Source organism: Staurois parvus, unplaced genomic scaffold, assembly GCF_062004578.1.
Source record: "Staurois parvus isolate SC_StPar_1 unplaced genomic scaffold, SC_StPar_1.0 ptg000120l, whole genome shotgun sequence".
Taxonomy (NCBI): Eukaryota; Metazoa; Chordata; class Amphibia; order Anura; family Ranidae; genus Staurois; species Staurois parvus.
The window spans coordinates 8,127,516-8,144,700 of record NW_028317916.1 but is presented as its reverse complement, the minus strand read 5'-3'; the positions used below and the strand labels follow the sequence as shown (position 1 = coordinate 8,144,700).

Here is a 17,185-nt window from a genome sequence, read left to right as displayed (position 1 = left end):
AGGGGCCCCATGATCCCCTATTGCCCGGGGGCCCCATGAGTTGTCAGTCTGCCCCTGGTGTAGAGTTATTCACCCTGAGGTCATCACAGAGGACAAGGGGGCACTCTTTACATCTGAAGGAAAATAGATTTATTCTCCAAACATGGAAAGTAAGAGCTGTGAAAATGTGGAATAGACTCCCTCAAGAGTTGGTTCTGGCCAGCTCAGTGGATTGCTTTAAAAAGGCCTGGATTATTTCTTGGATACACAGAATATAACTGGATACTAACATTTATAGGTAAAGTTGATCCAGAGAATATATCCGATTTCCTCTCAGGGGATCAGCACGGAATATTTCCCCTGCAGGAGCAAATTAGATCATTCTTTGCTGGGTTTTTTTCCTTCCTCTGGATCAACTGTGGGTTTAGGAATATAGCTTTTTTTTGGTTGAATTAGATGGACTTTTGTGTTTTTTCAGTCAGACTAACTATGTAACTATGTGTAACCTGTACTAAATACTGTGCCATTATTGAAAAGTGTATTTCAGATTTATAGCACTGATCAGTGCTACTCAAGATGCCACCAAAAAAAGAAGGTTTTTGATAATATCAGTGTCACCTCCTAAACTAAATTAAGAATATGGGGGCAGTAGCAACAGTGAAAAAACAGCAGTTATTTCCTTGGTTTAAAAAATAAGAAGCCCAAATAATCCATAAGAATTTAAGTAAATTACTTATTTGTCTTCAAAGACACAGTGAGGTCTTGTAAACCTATGTACATTTCTATTCAACAGATTTTTTTCTGTTTTGAAGGACTATTCACCATCATCCCTGCTACTGATGTGCTCAGCTGTCCTCTATCAACCGCCCATATAAAATAAAAATTGAACACACCCATTAAGAAAACATTGTCTAAAGTGACAGAACATCTTAACCTCTATATAAATCCCTTCAAATAACTTATTCTGCATGTTTGCCAACTTGAAATGTTTGTTTTGGGTGTGAAACTTGCAAATCACAGAAATTTGTTTTAAAAATCTTGATTATCTCTACTGCTTTCAATCTTCATTTTGCCCAGTGAATAAGCACCCAAAATAGACACACTAGGAGGGCACTAGAAGGAGTGAATTTATTTATTTTTTATTTAAAAAAATCTGTGTTCCCCCTCCCCAAACTAACCAGTCCCATATAAAAGACATGCAGGCTTGTATTATATTCCCCCTGGTATGCTGATAGCAGCTTGCATGATTTTTAGTATTGGGAGGTGTGCTTTTGCAGGATTCCCCCCAAAAATGGTCCTGGGACCTCTAACTAGTTTGCTGGGAAGAGGACATCCAGCTACTTGCCGTCATGAGAGGGTGGTTCCCTTGATCCTCTATGGTGGGGGGACGCCATTTTTTTGGGGAAACCCGGGGTCACTGTGTGGGTAAATAAAAGATTTTAAAGAATATATAATTTAGAAACATTTTAAGTATTCTAATTTTAACTAATATTTAACTTTACAGGTTCCAGCCATCATATTCAAAGGTGTTCCAGCATTGTCAGGTCAGTGACAGGGGGAACACAGATCCCCTTTTCTCACTGTTCAAACCCTGTGTTGCTCCTGCTGACATGCCAACACAGGACACCATAGGACACTTTTAGGCAACACTGGAACCTGGAAAGATACACTATATTGCCAAAAGTATTGGGATGCCTGCCTTTACACATACATGAACTTTCATGGCATCCCAGTCTTAGTCCGTAGGGTTCAATATTGAGTTGGCCCACCCTTTGCAGCTATAACAGCTTCAACTCTTCTGGGAAAGCTGTGCACAAGGTTTAGGAGTGTGCCTATGGGAACATTTGACCATTCTTCCAGAAGCACATTTGTGAGGTCAGGCAGATGTCGAACAAGAAGGCCTGGCTTGCTGTCTCCGCTCTAATTCATCCCAAAGGCCTGGATTGAGGTCAGGACTCTGTGCAGGCCAGTCAAGTTCCTCCAATCCAGACTTCCTCATCCATGTCTTTATGGACCTTGCTTTGTGCACTGGTTGGAATAGGATGGGGCCATCACCAAACTGTTCCACAAAGTTGGTAGCATGAAATTTTCCAAAATGTGTTGGTATGCTGATGCCTTAAGAGTTCCCTTCACTGGAACTTAGGGGCCAAGACCAACATCTGAAAAACAACCCCGCACCATAATCCCCCTTCCACCAAACTTTACAATTGGAACAATACAGTCAGACAAGTACTGTTCTCCTGCCAACTGCCAACCACCAAACCCAGACACGTCCATCGGATTGGCAGACAGAAAAGCGTGATTCGTCACTCCAGAGAACACATCTCTACTGCTCTAGAGTCCAGTGGTGACGTGCTTTACACCACTGCATCCAACGCTTTGCATTGCACTTGGTGATGTAAGGCTTGGATGCAGCTACTCGCCCATGGAAACCCATTCCATCAAGCTCTCTACTGCATGCCATTGCATGTTAGGCTGTTTAGCTCTAGGAGAGGGAGCCATGCTTTTTAAAACAGAAAAAAAAACGCTTTATGAGTGGTCCTGTCGGCTTCCTCTCATCTGACATCTTTTAATTAATACAATTGAAGGAGTTGGAAGGAAAATTGGTGGTGGCTGTCAGATTGTATTAGGCACGCAAGAGATTCATCCATTCACACTAAATAGTATGGATGGAGGAATTTGTTATAATTTTTTTGTTCAGCCCACAGGTTTAATGGAACAATAAAAATCTAGAAGTGCATGGCCAATATTAACATTTAAATGTTTTAGGTAGGTGATTAGGCAGTTCCAATGCTTCAGGCAGAATTCAGAAGCCTTCAGACAGGTGCCAAGAAGCAGTCCAGATCCTAAATGGTCACTAAATGTAATTTTATGTTTCCAGTTAAAGCAGCTATTTCATTAAGGAGGAACAAAACCAAGATAAGTAAAAAATCGTACAAGTACGCATTGGCAATTTTAAATGCTTTTAAAGACATTGTAATTGTTTGGCTAAAGTTTCTTTTTGATTGGCAGAGACTAAATTCGATCAGTTTTGCTTTTATGTAAGGTATAAACAATTTTAAATACTTTAATTGGCTAAAATGAGTAATGTGTGTGTGATGTAACACATTGGGACAAAAATATTAAATTTCCACATTAAAATAACAACTTAACAATTTCTGCAGAAATAGAGCTTATGATATTTTAGCTTGCAAACTTTTTGGTTTTGTAATGATGAAGCAATGCCATTAATTATATTCTTAGCTTCTTTTTTTCTCAGCTTCCTCTGTTGTTAGGACAACAGATACATGTAATGAGGTGACAGTTTATGTATTCCATCTTGTCTTATTCTGTGCACCAGTTCTCCAATAAAGTAGAACATTTACAGTTTGGCAGATTTGTATGAGACCTTGATTAAAGTTTTAACAGGCTGGCAGTGCATATACTCAGGTTTCAGCAATCATTGTACAGATAAAGTTAAGAATTTCTTGTTAGCAAATTTCTGCTGTGTCAAATTTCATTCTCCCAAAGAAATTCCTTCATCTGGACAATGTGTACCTTTACATAACATTATTTTCTTAATAGTTAACGAAGTTTTGTGAACACGTTACCTAATCTGCCTCATAGTTACAGCAGTAGAGATGTTTAACATACAACTAAAGCAGTAAAATAGTAAAGGTTTTTTTGTCCCTTAGATATTAAAAAAAAAAGTTTTTATGTACAATATATCCTGTTTTTTTAATCCAATGTTATTGTTATTTACAAATCCCCCCTATCTTCTATTGGAATACTCTTCTATTGGAAGTGTGAAAATTTATCAGACAAGTCATAAAATAAAGAAATGATATCCGCAGACCTATAATAGTGCATCCCTCACTGTCCAAAACATTTATAAGAGACTATTTTTCAAGCAATGCACTTTATCAAGAGAGGGTCACCTTCACCCTAATTTGCACAGAGATGTGCAAAGAAATACTTATTTAATTACAAGAAAAATATTTGTAAAAGTTATAAATGCTGTCATGGAATTGGTCAAGGGATTCCCTATAATGCATTTTCTCAGTTATAGATTACAAATTAAATAGTAAATACTGTACATTTCACAACATAATATTGGGGGGTCGGGATTTCTATGCCTGTCATTTTTGTCACAAACCAACTTTTATTTGCCAAAACACTAGTAATTTCAGCAATGACAGGCATTGAGAGCTGAAAATAATAATTGTTAAAGTAGCACACGCATTATAGCTTAGGGTTTGAAGCATCATTCAGCAGATACTGTACAACTGCTGAACAAATGCAGAATCAAGAACACCATTTGCGTCATGGCAACTAAGCCTTCTGTCTTAGGACTCAAACTATTCTCACCCTCTTCATTACGATTTTTTGTCCTCAGAGTAATGCAAGTAGTGTGTAGAAAATTCTGAATTAAAAGGGCCTGTCCACCCAAAAATGATATTCCAGGTATGGACAGAATTTAGTGGTTTGAGCCACCTTAGGTTCATATATGACTTGGAGACTACACAGGTAAGATAACTCTGATATGGTTCCAGGCACTTTTCCTATCCACACTGATGTTTTGGATTCCTCTACTCTTAGGCTCAGTTCACACTAGCTTTGTCAGACAGGCGTTTGGGAAGCGTTTTTAACATTTCTCAAACACCTATGAAAATTCTGCACATGGCAGCACACAGTGCTGTTCACACTGAAGCATTAGCGTTGCATTGTGTCGTGGCAAAACGGACGCCTCGTGCTGAGTCAGGAGGAGTTGAAGCCTCCCATTCAAGTCTATGGTGCTGCTCTGCAAACGCCTGGCAGCCCTTTGCAGTGCAGTTGCAAGGCGGTTGCGAGGCGGTTGCGGAGTGTTAATACCATTTAACTTCATTATAGGTGTTTGTGGTGCGGTTTTAACACTTGGCAAACGCCTATCAACTGCCTCAAAACCGCGAATGGGGCGTTTGGGGAGATTTGTGGAGTGTTTAAAATGCTTCCCAAACTCCTGTCTAACGCCTGTTAAACGCTATAGGGGAGTTTGGCTAGAGTTAGAAATAAAGTCAAGTGTGAACGAGCCCTTACTGTTTGCACTCTCCAAACTAAGAATTATGTGGAAACTCCACCAGGGACAGGAATGCTTCCTTGTTGATGTGTTAGATGTGAAGCCCTGAGAACACAAATGCAGAGATCCCAATACTGAAGTTTCCAATTAATATAAAAAAAATATTTTAACTCTTCAGTATGTGCCAAAAACTGAAACTGACCCTTAATCATGTACTTCAAGAATTTCTGTATTATCAACTTCTGTTTAGAAAGTTTTTTCTTTATAACCTGGTAACATTCCTTGGAAACTTCCATTGGGAAATTTGTGTCATAGTTGATTGAAGAAACTACTACAGTGTTTTGTCTGGTCATGGGTACCTTGAGGTTTTAATTAAATATAAACTAAATAGTCTAAAGGCAAGTTATGTAAGAGTTCATTAGAAATTCCTCTTTCCTTTAGAAAATAGAGAAATGTGAAAATAAAAATTATGCTTATGTAATCTTACACACACGAAAAATAGTAATAGATCTCGTCATCCATGAGCATTTCTTTCAACGTTATGACACATACAACATAAGTCTTGCTGTATGGTACATTAATTCTTAGCACTGAGTGCTTGGCCCAGCAGTTGTTGATGCAGGATCAGGTGGATATCCTAAAGCTGCACTAAAATGTAAATATACCCAGAACTTTTTTTCGATTCATTTTGGATAGAATAATGAAAGGATGGAACCACTGTCAGGTTTTACTACTATTAGAGCTCTTTTAGGAAAATTTCTGGGGACAATGTTTTAACAAACTGACAGTAAGGAAAAATCTGAAACATGGAAAAAGAAAACAATGAAAAGCTAACAGAGATTATATAATTCCCCTACTTAACTTAATTAAAGTTGGGATCCCTCCATGGTCTGGATCAGTTTTGTGACATCAGCTGACAGCAGACTTTAGCCCACTGTTAACTATTATGGGCCAAAAGAGTGCAGAATGAAGTACACTCCTGTGATGCACAGGAGGGTAGGGCCAAAAGAGCTTTGGGCCTTCTTCTCCTTTAACGAGAAGAGGTCCAAGAGAAAATTTACTAACCTGTCCAGTTTGTGTCCCACTGCTTGATACTCATCTGGTGTTCCTCATGGTCAGATTGTTACGCAAATGATTCAGAATCGCTTAGATCATAGTAAATAAAGCTGTATAAAATGTTATTCTAAAGATACAAAATAAGTACAAAATGCAAAATCCAATAGCAATGAAACTGAGATTCAGGACAGAGAATGTCACACAAACTTGATAATGTGGATGCAACATAATGAAATCAATTCACTGCCCATCAGCTCATTAGATTAGCAATCATTAGGGGGCAGATCTGACTTGAGAAAGCAGTGTTCTGCTACTCTACCAAGATGACCACTTCCCACTTCCGCACAGAGACACAGAATATGGCATCAGAGGGAAAAGATCAGCTGAAGGGTGCCTAGAGGTGAAACTAGTGACTGGTCCTTGGCCCCTTTTGACTTTTTTTGAGCACATCATCAACAGTAAAGATCTGCTTTAAAGGCAGTAAAGAATATCAAGGTAATACATCCTATAGTACACTGGTTAACCACTTGAGATCTGCAAAGGTTTTACCCCCTTCATGACCAGGCCATTTTTTGCTATTTAGCACTACGCTTCTTTAACTAGTAATGGCACAGACATGCAATGCTGTGCCCAAATGAAGTTTATCTATAATTTTACACACAAATTGAGCTTTCTTTTGGTGGTATTTTATCACCACTGGGTTTTTTATTTTTTATTATATGAATAAAAAAAGACTGACATTTTTTAAATAAAAAAACAAATTTTTTTTTAACTTTCTGGTATAAAACATATAAAAAAAAAAACATTCTGCATAAATTTAGGTAAAAATGTACAAGTGTATATTGATTAAAACAAGTGTATATTGATTGGTTTGTGTGAAAGATATAGCATCTGCAAAATGGTATATATATAGGATTTTTTTCATACTTGCAATGGCAGTGTTCAGCGACTTATAGTGGGGCTGTGATAATGCGGAAGGCAATCTGGTACTAACTGATGCAGGCTGGGATGTACACTAACTGACACTGACATCACAATTGACACTAACACAGTGATCAGTGATAATACTAAACACTGTACTAATTACATTGGCTGGGAAAGGGTTAACATCTCAGGGTAATCGAGGGGTTAAGTGTGTGTCCAACAAGTGTCAGTGCATGTAATGTGCGCTGCTTTTTACAAAATATCTGTTTGTTTCTTCTCCTTGAAGAAGCAATCAGATCGTCCCCTCTGTACAGAGTCCTGTGTTTGTCAACACAGGGCTCTGGGCAGTTATTGGACACAGCCAATCAGCAGGTCTCAGCTGTAAATCATTGGCTGAAATATGCTGATAAAATCCCAATGGGGGGGCACGCTCACGTCCTGAACCGGCAACTGACATTGCCAAAGCTCAGGTATGCGATTGTGCAAGTACGAGCTACCCACCCTCAGTAAAATGTGGGCAGGTGGTCAGCAAGTGGTTAATTTAGATTATTATACTAGTACAGTTGATTTGCGACTATAAATGTTGGCAAGCTACTTATACATTTTTTTGTTTTTGTTAAAGGTTGAAAAAAGTTTTGACATGGTGCAAAAACAAGGGCGACAGCTGCTGGCCACTGCTACAACAGTTCCATACCCACCATTTAATGTGACAAATGGATCAGACACTTGTATTCTGATATACGCAACCCAATTTGTGATCACTAATAGAACAGTAGTATTTGATTTGACAAATAGGACATTCATAGCACGTTCAGCAAACACTAGCCTATCGAAATGTTCTAATGACAATACCACGTAAGTAACTTATGAGAGAATATATGAAATATTGAACCAGTGATGTACAGTATTTATATTTATGAAGTGGGTTCAGTTAACAAACTTATGTTTCTTTTGGTTTTTTTTGCTTGATAACACACCTTGTAAATCTTATATCTTAAACATGCTATGCTTAGTCAGCTCTGAAATATGATATTGATGTAACACCGACAATTAATGCTGTGCTTTACATATTGTAAATTCACATCAGTTCCTACTCTTATGGAGCTTGCGATCTTAGGTTCCCAAATAAAATGCATACATACACATACTAGGACCAATTTAGACAGGAGCAGACTAACATTCCAGCATGTCTTTGGAGTATGAGAGGAAACTCACATAAGCACTGGGAGAATAAGCAAACTCCATGCAGGCAGTGTCATGGTTGGGATTTGAATCGAGTATTATTATTATATTATACAGGATTTATATAGCGCCAACAGTTTGCTCAGTGCTTTACAATTTAAGTTAGGAGGATCCTGCTCCTTGGAGCTTACAATCTAAGAGGGAGGGTCTAGTGGTACAAAATGTAATAACTGTGGGGGATGGACTGATAGGAGGAATATAAGATTCCATTATTAGCTATCTTCTTCCCTGAAGAGATAGGTTTTCAGAGGTCGCCTAAAAGTGAGCAGAGTAGGCGATAGTCTGATAAATTGGGGTAGAGAGTTCCAGAGGATGGGGAAAGCTCTGGAGAAGTCCTAGAGGCCGTGCGAGGAGCGAAGAGTACGGTTTAAGTGATATTTAGAGAAAAGATTGTTGATGTAATTTGGGGCAGAGTTATAAATGGCTTTATATGTTATTGTTAATGTTTTGAATTTTATCCGTTGGGCAATGGGACGCCAGTAGAGGGATTGGCAGAGAGGGGTGGCAGATATGGAATGGTTCGTAAGGTGGAGGAGTACCCTATTATTGAAAGACATATGTGCTAACCACTATGCCACCATGCTGACCAGTACTACTACTAGTGTTATTATACAGTATCACTGTCAATTTAAATTTTTTGGTCCTTATGAAAAATTCAATGTAAAGGTCAAGTCACAAAGATTACCTCACAGGTTATCACTACTTACAATAACACCAGCCTCGGGGTGGTAATACCTGTCTATGGAGAAGAACAGAAAATGAAATTGTTTGAGGTGATAATAAAATAACACATCAGAAAAGTGATTTTTTAAAAATTATACATAGAAGGATGTCTGTCAGCAAGATAATGGGGTCTTGTAAAAATAGGTTCTTTTGTAAGAAGCGTTGACTAAAGGTTTATGGCATTCTCTAACCAAAAACCATCTCCTCCACACAAACTTTAAGTGGTAATAAGCCGAAAAAAAAAAAAAATATATATATATATATTGCAGTTTATCAATTCTTAAATGTGGTAACTGTATTAGCTTTCTTTTTTCAGGTGTTTTCTCTTTTTATTCATCTGGCGATGTGGCCAGTAACACACTTCTTGTCTTAATGTGTCTTTACTGTAGATGGAGGAGCAATGGAGACACAACTGAATAACAACATTGTCAATCTGGGAAAAGGATAGGGTTAGATGCACTAGACTAACAAACTAAAGCCAAACTCCAGTTAACACCCTTTAACCACCTCAATACCAGGCACTTGTATCCCCTTCATGCCCAGACCAATTCTCAGCTTTCAGCGCTCTCACACTTTGAATGATAATTACTCAGTCATGCAACACTGTACCCAAATGAAAATTTTGTCCTTTTTTCACACAAATAGCTTTCTTTTGGTGGTATTTAATCAGCACTGTGCTTTTTTTTGCTATATAAAAATGAATTTTTCTTCATTTCTGTTATAAAATTTTGCAAATCAGTAATTTTTCTTCATACATTTTGGCCAAAATTTATACTGCTACATTTTATTTTTTGGTAAAAATAACCCCAATCAGTGTATATTATTTGATCTGTGTTAAAGTTATAGAGTCTACAAGCTATGGCACCAATCACTGAAAATTGATCACACTTGATCACTTGATCAAACCTGTAGTACTGAGATCCCTAGATGTACTGTTTAATGCCAAGCTTTCCAGTGAAGTGGACTAGGGATTCATCCACACAAATATTTTTGTCAGGGGTAAATATTTCCTTAAAGGTGCAGCAAAAAAAGTTGATTAGTGGCTGAATTTTGAATAGATTGTCCTAATCAGGTTGATTTTGGAGAGGGCACTGGGTATTATTTTTGAAATGTAAAAACCTCATTATCATCTCATAGTGTGTTCTGGACATACACGATGAATAGACTGGCATATGATGTATAGGTTTGGTAGATCAGTAGGTCCAGTACACATGTGGATGACCACTGGTACACTGTGGCAGATGCTGATCACTGGTACAGATGTTGATTTGACACTGGTACTCTGTGGCAGATATTGATCACTGGTACAGATGTGGATTTGACACTGGTACTCTGACAGATATTGATCACTGGTACAGATGTGGATTTGATACTGGTACTCTGTGACATATATTGATCACTGGTACAGATGTGGATTTGACACTGGTACACTGGGAAAGATATTGATCACTGGTACAGATGTGGTTTTTACACTGGTACTATGTGATAGATGATGATCACTTGTACGCTGTGACAGATGTGGATTGACACTGGTATGCTGTGACAGATGTTGATCACTGGTACAGATGTGGATGACCACTGGTACACTATGAGAGATGTTGATCACTGGTACAGATGTGAATGACCACTGGTACAATGTGTGAGATGTTGATCACTGGTACAGATGTGGATGACCACTAGTACAATGTGACAGATGTTGATCACTGGTACAGATGTGGATTTGAAACTGGTACCATGTGACAGATGTTGATCTCAGGTACGCTGTGACAGATGTGGATTTGACACTGGTATACTGTGACAGATATTGATCACTGGTACATATGTGGATGACCATTGGTACACTGTGACAGATGTGGATCACTGGTGCACTGACAGATGTTTTTGATACTGACAGATGTGTGGGGGACACTATGGAGTGAATCAGTGTGTGTTGTGCTTCAAAACTCACTGTGGCAACAGGGATAGGTTCTGCTTCTCCTCACTGGCGGGTTCTGTGTGAGGAGAGGCAGAGCTGATCAACAGACACAGCCACAGTGATTGGACACAGCCATCATGTAATCAGAAGGGCCAATCAAAGAGTTACATTACATGATGGCTGTAATTGGACACAGCCATGCTGTGATAAGAAGGGCTAATCAGAGAGCCCTTCTGCTGAGCAGTGTTGCGCTGTGTCCATGGGACACAGGCACACAGAGAGTGCACAGCCGCGTGTGCCTTCGGGTCTGGCATGGGTTTTGAAGGGAACCCCATGCCAAAATTTAAGAAAAAATGGCGTGGGGGTCCCCCCAAAATCCATACCAGACTTTTATCCGAGCATGAAGCCCAGCAGGTCAGGAAAGGGGGGTGGGTGAGCAGGCGCCCTAAATGGGGGGTGCTTTGGGACAGGGAGACCCCCCAAAGCACCATGTCCCCATATTGATGGGGACAAGGGCCTCTTCCCCACGTTGATGGGGACAAGGGCCTCTTCCCCACAACCATGGCCGATGGTTTTAGGGGTTTGCGGGTGGAGGGCTTATTGGAATCTGGAAGCCCCCTTTAATAAGGAGGCACCCATATCCCACGCCCCCATGTGAACGAGTATGGTACTTCTACTCATTCACAAAAAAAGTGTAGTGTAAAAAATGACAGTAGACAGTCTTTGACAAGTCCTTTATTAAAAACACAAATTTTTAAAATGTCCCCTGAAGTAGATCCAACATCAATCATGACGCGTGCCACCACTGCTGACCTGGAAAAAGTAAAAAAAAAAACAGCTCTCAACGCTAGCACCGTCTGGGGAGTCAGGATGACAGTTCTTAAATACTTTGATGATGTCACACAAGGGGTCTGGGTGACATTATGCACTGTAATTGGCCAAAGCATTGCACCTGACCTGTTGTCAGGTGCACTGCTTTGGCCAATCACAAAGCACTGTTAGGGTGCACTGCATTGTGGGGCACAGTGGGCAAACAGCCCACCGAATGCTCTTACCGTTCGTGTGTTCGCCAAACACAAGAATGGCCAATGCTCAAGTTAAACTAATATTCGACTCGAACATAAAGCCCATCACTTCTTAAACATATGAAGGCATTGTTAAAGCACTACTTTGAAAAAGTCCGATGTAATATCTATTTTGTTTTTCGTGAGCTCTGTAATTGTGGTTTACCAAATTCCTCTTTATTAACACTCCTACATAATGCTATACAGATACATATGTGTGAATATTTCTCTTTTACGAAACAGCTCATATGTGCTATATTATTAGGTCAGGTACTGTATTATGTAAAATAACAGCTTCCTTTTTTCTTTTGCCTAGAACACAGTTAATTGTGGTTATTGCTCAAAGCTATTTTTTTCTTTTTTTAGCTTATCCCTGGTATACTCTTCTCCTGGAAATGGACTTACAAGCCTGGAAGTAAGGTGTGTCCTAAACATGATTTCACATAAAGCTAGAAACCCTAGACTAGCAACACTCAATAAACAGGTTGACTTATATTTTATTAATGTATATTATATTTTATTATATGTGATGCTATTCAGCTACCGTTGCAATGCACACCCTTCTTCTACACTATATAGCAAGGAGGGTGATCCCACACAGCTAAGGAATACAGGGTTGTCACGTCCCTGCTCCCAACCCACTACCTGGACAATTAAAAGCTGCCCTTGTAAGCATATTCTTTGGTATAGGGTTGAGATGACAGCACTATGCAATGAAAACATTACATAATTTTTTCACATTGGAAATTCACCCTGAATGGAAGGAAGCAGGTACAGACACATTTGTGTATTTATACCGGTTTATTAAAAATTATTAAAATTGTTTTGTATATGTAGCTGCATTAATCAGGTTTTTTTAACATCTGCACTGAGTTCAACCAACTGTCAACCAGACAGATGTCTACAGTTAAATACATTTACCAAATAATACTACTAGATACATTATTCCAGGAAAATATGTTAAACACATTAAAGAGAGCTCGGCATGAACTGTTTATTCAAGAATTAATAAAGGTTTACTCTCTTAACTAAAGTTGGACCCCCTAATCCTTTTCTATGTATTCATATCATTTGCAGTGAGCATTGCTTCTACTACATTGCAATTATATTGCTGTATAGTGCATCCATACAGGTGTAAAAATATGCAGAGTGACATGGCTCAGTTGATGTAGATGAAGTCTGACATTTTTACCAGTGGACTAGCATCTTCAGATAACCCTATTGGTTATATTATGTATTAATGTAATATATGTTTCAAGGAGCCACAATATTCCCTTCTCATTTTGTTTTAGAAAGTGAACGACCTATTTGGTTAAGGTCCTTCAAAGTTCCATTATTAGCCATATTGTAAAGTAGACTGGGTAAATTTCTCCAGTGGGAGAAATTATGTTTTCCGGAATGGTCCAATGATCTTTCTGATGGAGATAGTACAAATACAAGCACATAGCCACAAAGGCAGGAGAGTGACTCAAACATCCCTTGTGTGCTTATATCAAAGCAAATCAAGTTTTAATAGTTGATGATCCTACTATAAATTTGCACTAGAAAGAGCACATAAATGTACACATAAAGAGCTCACACTATTACCATGTCTAGACATTCACATTATGATTTCTTTCTCTCAGCTGAACAAGAGAAATCAATAGATTCCCCCATCCATGCTAAACTGTATAGATGGCGGAATCTCTCCTGCCTGCTATTGCATTTTAACAGCTGTCAGAACAAGAATTTTCCACTTGACTTCTTTGACTTTAAAATCAAAGTTTGTCAAGCTGGGTGATGCCAACAAAGCCACCCATGGCTCACATTTCGGCACATTCAGCAAGGATTGAATTTCCTGTATGGCCGACTAATTAGTATATTATCAGAGAAAGAGGCAGTAGAACTATCTATTCCACACATTCTGAAAATGACTGGTCAGGAAAGGAAGCAGTTAAGCTTTCAAACTCTTCTGTCTCTAATCTGCAGAAGTTTCTTGCACATCATTTACAATTCATTGTGCAGAAGAAGAAAGTAACAGAAAACATCAAAAAAGGTTTGTACAGTTAAACAGAAAGTGCAAATGAATGCTCTGACATGGAGGTGGTTATCTAGAAGGCTTTTATGCATTGTACAGTGCAGGGGCAGGCTGACCATTTGGAAACTTGGGCACTGCCCGAGAGCCCAGGGTCAGTAGGGGGCCCCATGAGATTCCCCTGGTACCTTTTTCATAGGCTTTTTTGAGTTTGGGCAAGGACACAGGGGCCCCATGATTCCCTATTGCTCGGGGCCCCATGAGTTGTCAGTCCGCCCCTGGTACAGTGTTGTACTTTTACCGTGTTTTAGGCTTTGGGCCTTAAAGGGGAGCTGTGTAGGTGGAGAGGAAAAAGAAGTGTGCAAATAATGATACTCATTCACAATCAAATGAGCAGGTAGGTAGTGAAGGCTGAAGACGTGCAGACTGTGTGCTGTCATTATGCATGAATCACAAGAGTGGCTGCATAGAGCCTTACATATATTTCACCTAAAAAACATTAACTGATAACAGATGGAGCCATCTAAGATTTCTGTTGGACTGCTAGGCTAGTGGTAAAATGCAGCAGATTTTGTTTACAACAACCCATCCCCGTCACACTCTTTAATACTACATGTGTATGGATGAATTATACAGCCAAGTAAACAGTGAAAACAATGCAACTGCTAGATTTTTGAATTCCCATCTTTGTCTGTTCTGGGGGAAATGATCACCAAGACCTGTTCTTAAAGGTTCAAACCTTTCTGTGCTCTATCTAAAACAAAACTGGCTATAAATACACCTTAAGGAGAAATTCCTGGTATGGCATTTTTCAAATAGTTACATTGATCCAACTTGGACCAATGTAACTAGGCATATACAATTCCTATGGGAAGACCTCTGGATGCTGGAAGTCACTGTAGTAGACACCGCTACTGTGATGTTCTCCACTAACTTCTGGGTCCCATGTTGAGTGGCTGCCCTGCTACCATCTCAAAACAAAAGGTCGGGCTCTCGGCATGGGTGCCATTCATAGAATGCTTTGCATTTTCACATTAAATGCACCACGTTTCTGATTGGACAAGGTTGAGAGGTAGGGCTATGGGTCGGTGGCATCATGCTCTCCACCCCATCCAATCAGAGAAGGCTCAGAATTTACTGTGAAAATGTAAAGCATTATCTGAATGGGACCAATGCTCAGCAGCCACCCTCCTGTGTTCAAAATGCAGTAGGCAGCCAATCAGCATCGAACTTGGAAGCTAGTGGAGATCACTGCACTAGTGGAGGCTACTACAGATATTCTAAAGGGATTCCACAGGTATGGTATATGCATAATTACATTGGTCCAAACCCAGATCAATGTAACTATGAAAAAAGTGCCATACCTGGAATTCTTCTTTAGGAATAATTGGTATAGCTTTATCAATTATCCTAAAGTGAAAAAAAACATTGTTTTTAGATCTGTGATAGAAATAATTACAAGCAAATATCATCACAATTAAGCAGACCCAGTTATAATTGCTTTACATTGTTTAAGAGTAGTAGTTCTTTCACTCTTGTCCAAATAAAAGATAGGTGAATAAAGCTCTTTATGTCTCTTACATTTGGCTTTGCAGCCGCAGAATGAGGTGACTTTCTGTTAGAGCATCTCAGTCCCTTAAGATATTTTGCAGTTCTACTTTAAATGAACTACGTATATTATTGTGTAATGTTCTTATATTATTATTATTATGTTTTTTTCTAGATTGCTAATGTCTAATATGTTCTACCCTGGCTCTGCTAGAAACTGGTTCACCATAGATTCCATTCTAATAATCCCCGATGGAGATATTCTAAGGAATGCTTCATTCAAAACTACTTATTCCTCTGCACCAGCAGAGTACTCTTTCCACTGCCAGGAAGTAGGGACAAGTTCATTGTATGCAGAAAAATTTGTTCCCACTAACAGGGAAGCTCAGAACTGGATAATACATATTACTGAGTTTCAGGTAAGAAAGTTTTTTCTAATTTTCAAATACAAATTTATATGTAGCACTACCCCCCCAGGGGCTGCTTGATAATGCTTGCCCCCCATGGATTGCCCTGAGCTTGCAAGCCTCCTGACACCTCTGACACTCTAGGTTCGGGCATACTTCAACAGTATAGGATAATAATACAAGAGACACAATTCTTTAGTAACAAAAGAGTAGACCACAAGAAAAATGGGTTTAGGATATACAACCCCAGAACACTGATAAAATAGGAATAATCAGTTACCAACCTTTAACAAATTTTACAGTCATGAGTAGTAAGCCTCAACTTTTATCTAGTATTAAACTGTAACACCAGCAGTAAGAGGGGAAAGAAAAGGCTTGTTGACATATTATCTCCCTCTAGGCCACTGGCGCCACAATGGTGGACGCAGAAAATTATGTAAATGTATACTCTGATACAGGGGCGGACTGACAACTCATGGGGCCCACGGGCAACAGGTGATCATGGGGCCCCTGTGTCCTTGCCAAAACTCAAAAAAGCCTATGAAAAAGGTACCAGGGGCATCTCATGGGGCCCCCTACTGACCCTGGGCCCTCGGGCAGTGCCCCAGTTTCCAAATGGTCAGTCCGCCCCTGCTCTGACATAAATAGATATAAGTATCCTAACTTGAATAATAATGGCCTTATAACTAGAGATTGAAACTTGAGTCATATGATGTTTAAAGTTCTTGATGTAGTGGTGTCTGTTGACTGCTGCTAGCCATGGTGGGGCCAATAAATAGTAGTGAATACTGGTAGTTCAATTAAACAGCTAAACAGATAGGTTGTGTTAATGCTCAAAGCAAAGATCTCCTGGTACTAAGGTTTAAAGATGTCTTCAAGCAGTGTCTCTAGAGTGATGACAGAAAGAGATTGGGCATTTTCCTGCTCACCAATCCCACATTTAACATGGCCTCCTAGGAACAAGAGTTCTTTTATGGGCTCTTGACTGTTTGCAGGGATGTGCAGAGTTGCTGCCTGATGGCCTGTCAGTGCAGCGTGCAGAGATGTCTGTGTGAAGACTGGATAATGACAGTCCTGATGCAGAGACGTTCATAGGATGTGGCATTTGGTGTCAATGCTGTGCTAAACTGATGTGCAGAGTCCCACAGAAGTAGACAGACAATTTGTCTCTGGAGGAGAAAGGCAGTCCCCCTGTGTTCAGCTCTGAATCCCATGCCAGGAGAGCATGCCAGTCCTTTGCTGTAGAATATATCTGCTATCCCAGCCACCTTCTCCTTC

General features: G+C 39.4%; 1 protein-coding gene across 1 annotated transcript in view; it reads left to right on the top strand.

Annotated features, from left to right (window-relative positions):
* The window catches only part of LOC149467187 (V-type proton ATPase subunit S1-like), a 107,826-nt gene that overhangs the window by 75,238 nt on the left and 15,403 nt on the right, over positions 1–17,185 (top strand). Inside the window, exons 7-9 of the mRNA XM_089672152.1 lie at positions 7,617–7,849; positions 12,305–12,358; positions 15,676–15,919. Coding sequence (XP_089528278.1) covers positions 7,617–7,849; positions 12,305–12,358; positions 15,676–15,919 — 531 coding nt within the window. The remainder of the gene's footprint in view (positions 1–7,616; positions 7,850–12,304; positions 12,359–15,675; positions 15,920–17,185) is intronic.